This window comes from Lepidochelys kempii, chromosome 10 (genome assembly GCF_965140265.1).
Source record: "Lepidochelys kempii isolate rLepKem1 chromosome 10, rLepKem1.hap2, whole genome shotgun sequence".
Classification (NCBI taxonomy): domain Eukaryota; kingdom Metazoa; phylum Chordata; order Testudines; family Cheloniidae; genus Lepidochelys; species Lepidochelys kempii.
Genome location: NC_133265.1, coordinates 65228680 through 65242391, shown reverse-complemented (window position 1 = coordinate 65242391; position 13712 = coordinate 65228680). Strand labels below are relative to the sequence as shown.

Below are 13712 nucleotides of genomic sequence, written 5' to 3'. Positions count from 1 at the left end.
ATTTTGTTGCTCTTCTCTGGACTTTCTCCAATTTGTCCTAAAATGTGGCACCCAGAACTGGACACAATACTCCAGTTGAGGCCTAATCAGTGTAGTGGAATAGAGTGGAAGAATTACTTCTTGTGCTAATACATCCCATTTTGAATTTTAATCCTATCTTCCAAATCACTTGCAACCCCTCCCAGCTTGGTAATTGTCCACAAACTTTATAAGTGTACTCTCTATACCATTATCTAAATCATTGATGAAGATATTGAATAGAACGGGACCCAGAACTGATCCATGCGGGATCCCATTTGTAATGCCCTTCCAGCATGACTGTGAATCAATGAAAAGGAGTACTTGGGGCACCTTAGAGGCTAACAAACTTATTTGAGCATAAGCTTTCATGTGCTACAGCTCACTTCAAATCAGATGCATTCAGTGGAAAATACAGCGGGGAGATTTATATACATAGAGAACATGAAACAATGGGTGTTACCACACACACTGTAATGAGAGTGATCACTTAAGGTGAGCTATTAAGCAGGAGAGTGGGGGGGGGGGGTTAGTCTCTAAGGTGCCACAAGTACTCCTTTTCTTTTTGCAAATACAGACAAACACTGCTGCTACTCTGAAACCTGTGAATCAATGATAACTACTCTCTGGGAACGGTTATCCCACCAGTTTTGCCCCCACCTTATAGCAGCTCCATCTAGAAGTTGAATTAGCATAATTTTTGTTAGCCTGAATTGATTGTTAGCTTGAATTGGTTATGTTGTCTATCAGGGTCATGGGTTGAGCTCAGAACAAGGAGACTTGGTAATGGAAATGTCTCACCTCCTTTGAATAACTTTTTAGTTTTGTCCTGGGTTTCTGGGTCTATATTAAATAAATTAGGTCAGATGTCTGAGTCTGTGACAGAGTTTTTCATCTTGCAGTCTGACCATATCACTCTGACATTTCCTTTCCTTTTGTAACCTTTAATGTACCTCTCTGGTAGTCCCTTGTTATATAGACCATTGGCTACTATCTGATCAAAAGTCCTCCTCACCCTCATTCTTAGTGTAAGTTTCACCATACTTAAAGTAGTTGGATGCAAATGTAGAGAGACAGTCTTCCTATGAGTTCGCGTAAGTGGTGTTGGGAAGCCTGGGTATATGTATCCTTTTTCAGTCAACCAACCCATAAGGTGGCGGATGGTTACATTTAAACTTCCACAATGCATGTTAGGACTATATTAGGTGTTGCTACTTTCTAAATAAGGCTTACATAGTGCACTGAACACCCATGTACTTCAAAGGCAGTCATCCTGAAGCTTTCCCATCGTTTCATTTTATTTTCATTTTCTGAGCAAACAGAAAAGCCCATATGCATTCTTGCATGGCATCTTCAGCAATTTGGGCACAGTATTTGAACGTTCTCTTTTCAGATGTAGGAACACAATCTTCCCTATATGAACCCTAGCATCCATTTTTGGGTCATTAGGTTTTAGTGATTATCAAATCACCCATTTACAGTAATGATCAGCAGCTTTCACATTTACAACAGTTGGAATGAGAAACAGACACCTACTAAATTTAGCACCTGGTAGACTGAAAAATAAGAAGAGTTGTTCCTACTCCTTGTAGAGCTATATGTAATCAGATACCCTCCTCCTCCTTCCTGCCACCTGCCAGAACTTTCTAGGAAGCCAGTGTCCTCTAACAGGTACTGGTGCTGGAACTGGGGGTGCTGCTGCTTGAAGTGGTTTCCATCATGTACAGGGTTTACAGTTTGGTTCAATGGCTCTCCACACGCCCACTATAAAAATCATTTCTGCACTCCTGCCAGTGACAGATTTCTAGACTACTTTCCTTCCTTACCCCCATAATCCCACTGGCTGTGTATTCTCTGGGTAGAATGGAGGGTGTGGCATGGGGAAATGGAACAGGCTTTTCATATCCCCGATTAAAGCTATAGGATTACTGATGGCTCCTGATGCCCGAGGCCTGGACTTTTTGACAGGCACCTCATAAATTGCACCATGAATGCTGGCATCAAGGAGTTGAAGATGCTGAGGTGACAGCACTTTGTTCTCACAATAATAGAAATGGTGGCACTTATTGGTGTTAACCTGTCTGTCTTCTGATTTTGACTAAAGTATAAAGGATTCTTAGTTTGTTGTCGACATTACATGTACCTGTTAATGTTATGTGTAACATGACCAATTTGTGTTGAGCATGTTTGTTTAATTGTACATTGTTACTCTTTGAAATTGAGCATGTAATTATTTCTGCCTAACTGGACTTATTTCAGGTATTGTAGCATGTACTATAACTTAAACCACTTAACAATTAAGCTGTTAACAATATTTTTCTCAAGATGTAAAGTTTTTAATAAAACAGATATCGATGGGGTGGAAACAAAATTACCAGCAATGAGTGTGCTAAAACAGCTAGCCACAGACAGTATTGAATTTTAGATCATGTTCCTTCCTTTACCTGCTAAGGAAGGAAGTGTCCATTAAATACTTAAATTGTCATTCATCTTTTGTTCTAATGTATATTTGGAAAGAGATTCAATATCAAGTGCGGGTCAGTAATGGAAAACTTCATTAAATATTCATTTTACTGGCTCCAAATGTTTATGGTGGTTTCTTTCGTGCAAAAGTAAGACTGCTATTCTAATCAGAGGTTTCCTTGAACATGTGATTCCATTTTTTGCTAAGCCTGGGTTGTAAGATGTTGTGACATCCCACTGAAAAAGGTAATAGGCTTTATATGGGAGATAATCCATATCTAAATGTGCCATAATATAATAGGCTCAAACCTATTAATCATTGCACAAAATAAAACCTGATTAGATCTGTGCCATTGGGAAGTAAAGACTAGCAGTGAGACCAAAGAGGCTTAAGATGACCAAAATTAGTAACTAGTGGGTTTTTTTTGTTTTTTGTTTTTTTTTTAAAAGGAAAATTCTGCAAGACTGAGTTTTATCATTTGGGATTTTAGGCTGAGTGAACGCTTCCTGTGAGTCGGCAAACAATGCAGGATGGCTGTGTTCTTTCCCTCCTACCCGTGCTTCATCAGACATACCCCCAGCAAAAACTTGAGCTGTGTAAATGCAGAGGCATCCTTAAAATGAAACGTAGAGCATGACTGATTGCCCAAAATAAAGGGCACACTCTTTTTGACTAGACAGGCTTTAGGGTTGCATGCACAGGACCTGTTAATAAAAGGGAAAATGTGTCAAGTGAAAATGTTCATGAAGAAACTAACAAATTTGAAAATGTCTTCCTATTTAGAGCCTGTTTAATAAGTTGGTCTCGCTGACTGAGGAGGCCAGAAAGGCTTACAGAGATATGGTTGCATCAATGGAGCAGGAACAGGCAGAAGAGGCCTTAAAGAATGTTAAGAAGGCACCCCATCACATGGGTCATTCTCGTAATCCCTCTGCGGCAAGCGCTATTTCATTCTGTAGTGTTATTTCAGAGCCCATATCTGAAGTGAATGAGAAAGAATATGGTAAGTATTAAAAATGTATATTTCTATTACATAACATAAAGTGGAAATAACTATAAATATTAAACTATAGGTAGAAAAAAATTCTCCCAATACTTCCCAGTCTAGAATATATTCTACACTTCAGAGACTGTGATCCAAAATTGGTTTGGCTCTTGGGGTGAGACAGTAGTCTTCTGGGGAAGTTCTTCTAGAACTGACCACATAAAAATAATGGCATTTGCCTTAATTCTCAGATGTGTTCCAAATACTTTGTGATGCAAAGCAACCCTAAAGCTAACCGCAGGGGGATCACTTCAGTTGCTGAAGGATTCTCCATGGTATTGAGCTGGTATATGAAGGCCAGCGGTGAGGTCTGAACAGGGAGTTGTGTGTGTATAGGGCAGAATGAAGGGGGATGACGGGGGAAGTGAAGAGATGAGAGGTAGACGGGAGCTAAATTATTTAGGTCTTTGAAGACTGGAGCCGTTAGCTTAAATTTGATGTTGAAAGGAAGCCAGTGAAGGGTTTTGAAGAGTTGTCATGGTCTGAGCAACCTACAAGATTGGTTTATGCATCAGGTCTTAAGCACACACAGTTTAACAGCTGGGATAGTACTAGTTAAGAATGAAATACTTGTCTAACCCAGACCAAGTTGTTGATAGAATTGCTGTTTTTTTTTTTTTTTCCCTGAGCATTCCCTTTACTCAAAATAATGCCTTGATTACTTGGAGAGTGTGGGGTTTTTTTAATTTTATGATCTACCTTTGAGGTTGCTTTTTTTAACTTCTTGTTCAGAATTCAACAGTTATTAACAAACACCAGCAGGATGATGATTAATACTATTTTGGCAAATTACCATGGGATTCTGGCACTGACAGTAAAACTGCGCTCTGCATGGTCTCCCCGCACACCCTCTGCCGTGCCGTTTCTGCCTGAGTGAAGTGCTGAGGCAAGCGCATCAACACCTTTTTGATTTCAGAACAAAATGTGTTTGAGAATCTCTTTAAGCATGAAACACTTTACTTCACAGCTTTTTCTGCTCTTGATTTTTTTCAAACTGTTGTTCACTGTGATCATGTTTGGACAAGTATAGTGTTACGTGCACATGTCTCCCTTTTATGCTTTTTACTTGAACAGGATCTTAGGATTTTGTTTTAATTGTGTAAATGTTTTAACTCTCGAAGCTGTCAGTTTTCTGATGAGCTTGTGGTGTCTTGATTTGCAGAAACAAACTGGAGAAACATGGTGGAAACATCTGATGGGTTAGAAACCTCTGAAAATGAGAGAGTGTCCTCATTTAAGACCACTGCACCAGAAAAATCTAGTAGTGTTCAAATTGAAAAAGCCACTGTTAATAAACATCCGCTTACAGCTACAACTGGAACTACCTCAACTGCAAGTCATGGAAAATCCTTGCCAAGTGACAAAGAGGAGGTGAAGCCAGATGACAATCTGGAGTGGGCCTCACAGCAGAGTACAGAGACAGGATCTTTGGATGGCAGCTGTCGTGATCTTTTAAATTCCTCTATGACCAGTACCACCAGTACTCTTGTACCAGGAATGCTTGAAGAAGAGGAGGAGGATGACGATGAAGATGATGAGGATTACACCCATGAACCTATATCAGTAGAGGTTCAACTTAATAGCAGAATTGAATCTTGGGTCTCAGAGACCCAAAGAACTATGGAAACCCTTCAACTTGGGAAGACCCTTAGTGGTGCAGAGGGAGACAATGCAGAACAAAGTGAAGAGGAAGAGAGAGAAACGCCTGAGCAGGTAGATCCAGTAATTGATAGTGAGGAATGGACAACTGACAAGCATGCAAATAATGCCCAACATAAACCCACAATCAGCAATTCTCTGAATAAAGAACACACAGATTCCAATTACGTGTTGTAAAAATAAGTACAAACTCAGGAACTCTTTAAAATTATAACTAACTGTTGTAAGGGTTGCAGCCATTACTTTGTGTGCTTCATCTCAACATTTTGCACTGTTTAACATTTAATGTATGTATTTAATTCACAACAAATATTTGTAGCTGTCTATTGTTAATTGTTTCATTAAAACCTATAGTTTAGCTTTTAATCAGTATCTGTGTATTTCCCAGAATTGAAACCATCTATGTAAAAATTTCAATTAATAATAGATCTTCACTTGAGCTGCTTTTGTAAACGGAGAAACTATTTATAAATGACCAATTGTAAGCAAAAGTCTTCTTAAATTTGACTGTTTATCTTTTTTTCAACACATGAGCTGATCTACGTTTTAAGACTTGCAACAGTTACCAACATTTTGCATTGCTGTTACCCCAATCATTTTAACCTGATTGGCCATAATTTTCTAATTATACCAGGAAATAATAAAAAAAAAACCAATTGGCTTCTCTGTAGAGAGAAGTCAGAAAAATCCAAAAACATTTTTCTCGCAGTCAAAAGGAAAAGGAGATTGAGAAATGTGTGCATGATTCTTATGCTAGAACAGATGCAGCTTTTTAGTTGGGTTGGTGAGGGTATATTGCAAAAGCTGCTGACTGTAATGAGAGTTACAATATGCTAGAATAACTTTAACCCAAAACTACAATAGCAAAATAATTGTAGTTAATGTATGTTTGCTTTTTTCCAATGAAATACTTTAAAAAAAAAAATCACTATTTGCAGAGTCACAGTAAGGGAACCATGACCACCATCCATGTTGTTCTTCATAACTGACTGCTTCCTTATTCTTTCACTTACCTCAGGAATGCTGATATGCATAATTTTATTTACATTAAATAAAACAGGCAAAAGTGATCTGAGTATTTAACAGTAAGTGTGACTGATATAATAGCTAAGTGTATTGTTGTGTTCTCTTGCATGCTTTGATTCTGGCCACTTTTATATTGAGTTCAGGATCAATTTCAGGATTAATTCTCACTGAGAATGTGAACTCTTATTCCTCAGTTGTAGCAGCCTAGTAGTTGACTTCTAGAGTAGTAAAGTAGTAGGAAGGCAGTAAAAGTAGTAAAGTAGTGGGAAGGCAGGAAAGTGCCTTGGAGTTCTGAGAGGTGTCAGTGGTTTAAAAAAAAAAGCCAGAAATGAATAAGCTGCCATAGAATTATCTCCGTTTGTTCCTAGTATTGAAATTAAATCCATTATCTGGAGATGAAATTATTTCAGATTGGGGATGGAGTATATGTCTAATCCTTGCACACCAAGAGTCTGAATTTTCTAAATTTTGTCCAGTACTGGCAATAAATGTATTGAAGTCGTCAGCACCGAGGACTTGACTATAAGAGTAGCCAAAGACCCATTTTCATGAATAACAATTTTTCGTGACAAAGATAGATTTGTTTTAATTCTACATCATTATTCTAGACCACTTCCATTTAAAAGGTAACTTTCAGTAACACAAAATAAATGGACATTTTAGTTGCACACTTAGTTTACTTAACAACTTGGGACCAGCACTTTTTTAGTATTTGTAATAGGGATATTTCATGTTGCACTGGGAAAATCAGACTCCAGGTTTAGGAAATATCTAGTCCTGTCTTTCAACTGGTAATAAGCATTGTGGAAACAAAGAGTTTGAGTATTATGTAAATAACACTTTGGTATCTGTAGACATAGCAAATGCTATGCAGGACATTGTTGAAGAAAGCAGCTGGCTGTCCTGTCATGTTCTTAGTTACATTATATAATCTTCCTAGGTATTAGCAACAGACAGTTGATAGGAATACAAAGAGTAAAGAATGATGCCTCCTAAATATTAACCCCAATTGTCTGAACTGCAGACTTTGTGCATACATTCTGAAAGGTTTATTCATTTAGGAAATGATAGGGGTTTGAACTGCTGACAGAGGATCAGTGTTTGCCCTTGGATGTGTAAGCACAGCTTCCGTCAACAACTAAGATCATGTGCACACGAAGGGTAGAATTTGACCTAGATTTTCCAAAAATGGAAAATGGAATTACAAAAAACTATAATCATCTGTACATTTCCTTTTCCTTATTCCATGCCAGTGAGTCAAATAACTCTTGATCTTGAGGTAGTAGCATTACAAAGGTTTCTTCTTTGTCTTTTCTGACCTTGGACAGTCATTTTAATATTTGACATTTACTTCAAACAGGAAATCTACTTATAATCTTCAACCCACTGTTGAATTGTAATTTTGCTACAGATTTCATAAGTATATTATGAGTTCATTAAAGATGATACAGCTCATCTAGTACCTCTCTTTGCCAGCAAACAAGGAGAATCTTTGGAAATGTGAATGATCACCTCTAGAGAGGCAAACCAAAATGGACTAAAGGAAACCATCCATTTAGAACATTTCCTTTTGATAAGATGAGAATGAGATATAATTGCGAATGGAATGACTGTGCGTCTGGGAAGAGGTCCATTTGCATCTAAAATGAGGGAAGTTCCTTGCAATGTGCAGCACTTAAGAGGTATAATCTTGATCTTGTGGTAATCTTGTTTCTATCGGCAACAGAAATAAAAAAGCATAACCTTTCCGATAGGTTATTTTGTAGTAGATGGATTTCTATTTCACTATAAAAAGTATACAATTTATTATACAGGTTGTTATACTCCAAAAAACAGATGTTTCTGGAGTTATATGAATATAGATATGTTTTTTTGTGAAGATTATTCAGAAAACAAATATCCATTTTTTTCTTTCAAAGACTATTGGATTATATAGATTTCATGCATCTGGCAAAACATGAAAAATAATGTGTGGTAGGGCATCTTTACAATGAATTGATAGAGATGACTATGCATAGAAATTATTTTATATAACACTTCTAGGATTTGTGTAAAAATAAATTTAGGGGAAAAAAATCTGGAGAACGTAGTCCTTCATCAGACCAAATAATTATTATTTTTTTTGTCTGAATAAGGAGGAAGGCCCTGGCCCTGCAAATACTTACTTACATACTTGACTTTGGGAACATGAGTAGTTCCACTGATATCAGCGGACCGATTGGTATGCTTAATTTAAACACCTGTGAAAGTGTTTGCAGGATTGGAACCAAACAATGACTGCAGGATTTGTCCCGTATTTTTAAAATTAAAAAATGACATAAAATGTTCTTCAATAATGCACTTGTATGATTTCTTAACATAAAGGTGGGCGATGTCTAATGCTTATGTGGGTGAGGATTTTTACATGATTCAGTCCAGTTCTTTAACATGAAGTTTAAATTTTAATAACATTACTTTAAATATGAATGCAAAAAAGTTTTATTGTTTGAAAAGCTGCTGTTTGCTAAAACTGTCATTAAGTATTCTCTGTGAAGTTGTGCCAACTAATCAAAATATCCAGTTGATTTTAATGTTGATCGTATTTTAATCATTAAAATTCAGTGTGAAGATTTGTTTACAAAAACAAAAACCAGCAGAAGGAAGCCATAGATGCAGCCTATGTGGGGTTTTTTAGCCGTCCCTTCCACACGCAATGAAATGTAAGAATGTCTAACGTGAAATTTATACTGAGTGATAACACTGAAATTAGCAACACAGTTGGCACAGCCCACCTTCTAAATGTTCATCAATGGTTCATATATTTTTAATAGATTCTAATAAGATAAACTGTTAATCTTTAATGTCTTAACATTTGTAGCAACACTTCGGTTAAACAGTAGAAAATTATTATAAAATAAAAGATGAAGGGTTCTGTTTTCTTTTTTGCTGTATGAAGGATAATTGTTCTATCTACCATACTTTTTTGGAGTAATAGCTTTTTTTGCACTATGTAAATACTAGTGGGGATTCTTCCATAACTAATAAAAGTGATTGTAGAAATATCTCTCTTACTACAGTGATATATTCATTTACCAGTTGCAATGGCCTTATTTCATGTCTGTTCCAAAACTTCACCAGCACCATATGCTGCCTAGTACTTCTGATTAAGTATGAAGATTTGTTGCTGCTTTTCCTGGCAGGTATGAAGTGAGCTGTAGCTCACGAAAGCTCATGCTCAAATAAATTGGTTAGTCTCTAAGGTGCCACAAGTACTCCTTTTCTTTTTGCGAATACAGACTAACATGGCTGTTACTCTGAAACCTGTCAGTATTTTTTCTGTAGCTTGTCCACCAGGTGGTAGTATGCATGGTATCTCTACAGTTTGCCTCCTTGGAAGTAAACAATATACTAGCTAGACATTGTTCCCAAGTGCAGAGTTCATTACTGGGACAGTCACTTGGTTGATTCTCTTTGGTTTCCTTCACTGAAATGTTTCCAGGTAAAACAACCCATTTAAAGGTTTTGTATCATAGGAGACATACATTTTGGTCACTTTACAAATTTGAAAAGAAAACTTAAGTAAAAACTCTTCAGTCCTTTGCAGAAGTTCTCTGTATAAGTGTAGTTTTAGTAGAACTCTTGGAACTTACAAATTTGAAAAAAGCATCAGAAGCATCTTGAAGACAAATCCTAAATCTGAACTACACATTTTCAGGATGAAGTAAAGATGGCCTTGAATGCATACAATCAATCATCGAGTGTGACCCAGACAAATAAAGCAAAGCATTTAAAAAAAAAAAAAAAAAAAAAAGCTGATACTCATTAACAGGTCCCATTAATCTGCTTGTGTCTTAGCATTATCACCATGGCATGAAGACAAAATATAGGTTTTATATACAGTATGTAAAATCTACCACTGTTCAGAAATTCCTGCAATGGAACTAATCAATGTCACTGTCTTGGAATTGAAATAAAACTGGGTGTGCAAGCTCCAAGATGAATTTCACTTGCTGCTTAGGAGTAAAAGGGACAAAAAAAAAGCAGCACATAATGTCAACGTCGCCAAACATTGTCATCTTTTGTACCATAGTGTGGTAACACATGGGATTTTATATTATCATTTATCTAACCTCTGCCTAGATCTTTATGCTTGCATTACTGAAGATACTGTGCTAAATATCCTTTCGAAAATTTGTGCAGCTTGCATGTGGGGAGCTCTAACTTTCCAGTGACTCATCACAACTGCTCACTTCACCTCAGCTATTGGAACTGCCCCATTAACTTGTTTCAGAGTAACAGCCGTGTTAGTCTGTATTCGCAAAAAGAAAAGGAGTACTTGTGGCACCTTAGAGACTAACCAATTTATTTGAGCATGAGCTTTCGTGAGCTACAGCTCACTTCATTGGATGCATACTGTGGAAACTGCAGAAGATCTTTTTATACCCAGAGACCATGAAACAATACCTCCTCCCACCCCACTCTCCTGCTGGTAATAGCTTATCTAAAGTGATCATCAAGTTGGGCCATTTCCAGCACAAATCCAGGTTTTCTCACCCTCCGCCCCCTCCCCCCACAAACTCACTCTCCTGCTGGTAATAACCCATCCAAAAGTGACCACTCTCTTTAAAATGTGTATGATAATCAAGTTGGGCCATTTCCTGCACAAATCCAGGTTCTCTCACCCCCTCACCCCCCTCCCAAAAACCACACACACAAACTCACTATCCTGCTGGTAATAGCTCATCCAAAGTGACCACTCTCCCTACAATGTACATGATAATCAAGGTGGGACATTTGTGTTGCTACTCCCATGTACTGTGAGATTTGAAGTACAACATTAATTTAATTAATGATTTTATATATAGAAAATCAAGTTCATACTGTAGTTTTTCTCTTGCACTTCTTTCATGGCTTTTGAAAGAACTTCCATTATAAAGCCTAATTTTCAAATTCTGTAACTTTCTGCAGAAACAATGCTTTGAAATTTCTCATGTATGTTCTCAACCCAAAGGTTAATTTTGGAAAGTCCCCAGAGACTATTTGTCCCATTATGATTTACCACACTATTTCCATAGTTCAAGACAATTATTTAGATAACTCAAAATGTTACAAATTAAAGCCCAAACTTCCCATCAGTTTAGTCCTCAGTGAGAATAACATTTTTGAGAAAATTCTGAAAATAATCAAATCTGGGCATGAAATATAAACAAAACCAAAACATGACTTCTGATTAGTCTTTCAGCATTGCTCTGAGAATACAATTCCAGATTGGAGCACCAAACTGAAATATTTGCAATGGCCATTAAAAAAACCCAAATACCTGTTTAATTAGATGTTTGAATTTACACTCTGAGACATCTACTACAAGTATCCCAGTACTTCAAAGAATAACTCAAAGCATTGACCCACCACTGCTCTTAAGGGCTCACATTCCAAGAAACTAGAATGTATTTTAATGAATGTTCATTAACAATCATCATAACAAAATACATGATATTACTTGACAGCATGCATGCACTATCCATGCTGGTGCCTTTCTTTTTCTTTAAACCTAGGCAGGGTAGAACTACGTAATACACCTTTTATAGGTGAAACACTTTATATTCAGAAGTCGGGGAGCAAGTTATTCCCATATTAACAAGAAATCTTCCACATTTTTGTATGTTTCTACATATGAAAGTATTTAAATTACACCTCGTGCACCTGACTCTCTTGTATTACTGTGTGCAAAGTGGCAGTGCTATGGGAACAAGAGCTCTGAATTTCTCTGTAAAGTCTCCCTTATAATGTTGCAGTAATGCAGCTTTCGCTTTCAACATGATAGTGGTTTGCCGGAGAGGTACTGTTTTGGGGGTGTGTGGGGAACAGGTTGGTGTGTAGGCATTGATGCTGGTTTAGGGTTGAATACCTGCAAATGCTTCATAAAGAACCAAAATAATTCACTAGCAATATTAAGAGCAAAGCAATTCTCACTTGGATAGTACTCTGTTTCATCTAAAAACTGTGACCAGCTGCCAGCTCTAGCTCTTGCAGAATTGTTTTACCAAACTCTTCTGAGTTAGTATCTTAAGCAGCACTATTGTATTGACAAAGGTGAGAATTTGGCATGAGAATTTTTAAATTGGCATGTCAGAGGTGTGGTGAAGAGCTCACTGATTCAAATCCCTCTATAGTTATGCAACAGAGGCTAGCTATTGGATTTTCTTTCATATTTTTTTTTCAGCCACTACATAGGCAAATTAGAAAACTATTTGTATAACTCTGGTACCTCCTTTTTTGTGTGTGTGTGCTCAACTTCCTCAGAAGAAAGACACGGAACAGGTAACTAACTGGTTTTCCTCCTGGTTTCTTTCCTTAGATTGCTGAGAAGTTAACTATGAAATGCAGGAGGGAACTTTACAAGTTGGAATGCCTGGCTGTACAATTTGGACAAAACAGAATTATGCAGTTAAGTGCTATATTTAACCTTTTCCTTTGACAGCTACTTGATACCTTCTGTCAGTGCAGAAGTCATTAATACACATTCTCTTTGACAAGCGGATGTGTGTGGGTGTCCATCTGGACATTATTTAAAATATCCAGCTATCTGTAATGAGGTTAGTTCCCAAGGATAGTACTTTAATGAGCAAAGAGGAGTCTAGTAATCACGGAACGCTGATACCAGACTTGCTCTTACATGAGGACAAACAGAGGAAATGGAGCACGCTGCACTTCCCGTAGTTATATTTACAAAAGTGCTGTTTTGTCTTTAGGTTCCCTTGGAGACTTCCTGGAGGCTATGGTAATAACCTCATGCATGCAGGCATGGCTCTCATGCCTTATAGTATAAAAAGTATATTGGCCGTGTGTGGTGTGATTGCTTTAATTTTTCTATAATGCTTCCTCCTCTCATCCTGTGTACTTGGCTCTTTGTTTCTTGCTATCACAATTACACAGCAACCATGAGCTCCGCTGTGCTAGTCATTTGATTTTTTAACAGCATGGTACTTCCCAATCTGTGCTATTGTGGTGTATTTTAAAAAATATTTTCAACATAAGAGCTCTCTCTTTGGATGGCACCTTTCAGCCAAACTACAAGAAAAGGCTTTAAAACACACAGATTTTTAAAAATGAATGTAAAGATATAAGCAAGGGAGTGGGGGTGAGGGAATTGTTTTCTCATGAGGTGATTTTTTTTTTTTTTTTTTTTTTGGTCAAAGGGGCACAGGTTAGTTATGCTTCAACTCCCATTGACTTTCAATGGGCGTTGGGAGCCTGGCTTCCCTTTGTGCCTTTGAAAATCTTGCCTGATGAGTTTTTTTAAACAGATGGTGAGTTGCTGCTTGGGAGTAAAGGAAAGGCTGCTCCAGATGGCAGGAGGTGTAAAGAATTCTCTTGGACCAAACAAGGCTGTGGAGGGATGGGGTGAGGGGAATGGTTCTACAGGAGCAGAGGGAATGAAAAGAGGAAAAACACGGCAGTCTCTAAAATTTCCCTACCATTCCAGTGATCTTTCTGATCCCCTAAGTATCTACAGTGCCT

General features: G+C 37.4%; 1 protein-coding gene across 3 annotated transcripts in view; it reads left to right on the top strand.

Moving 5' to 3' along the window:
* SECISBP2L (SECIS binding protein 2 like) overlaps window positions 1-5552 on the top strand; it is a 53648-nt gene extending 48096 nt beyond the window's left edge. For all 3 annotated transcript variants that reach the window (XM_073303954.1, XM_073303955.1, XM_073303957.1), the window contains 2 exons: window positions 3266-3485; window positions 4690-5552. In XM_073303954.1, coding sequence (XP_073160055.1) covers window positions 3266-3485; window positions 4690-5363 — 894 coding nt within the window. In that variant the 3' untranslated portion in view covers window positions 5364-5552. The remainder of the gene's footprint in view (window positions 1-3265; window positions 3486-4689) is intronic.
* The last annotated feature ends 8160 nt before the right edge of the window (window positions 5553-13712 follow it).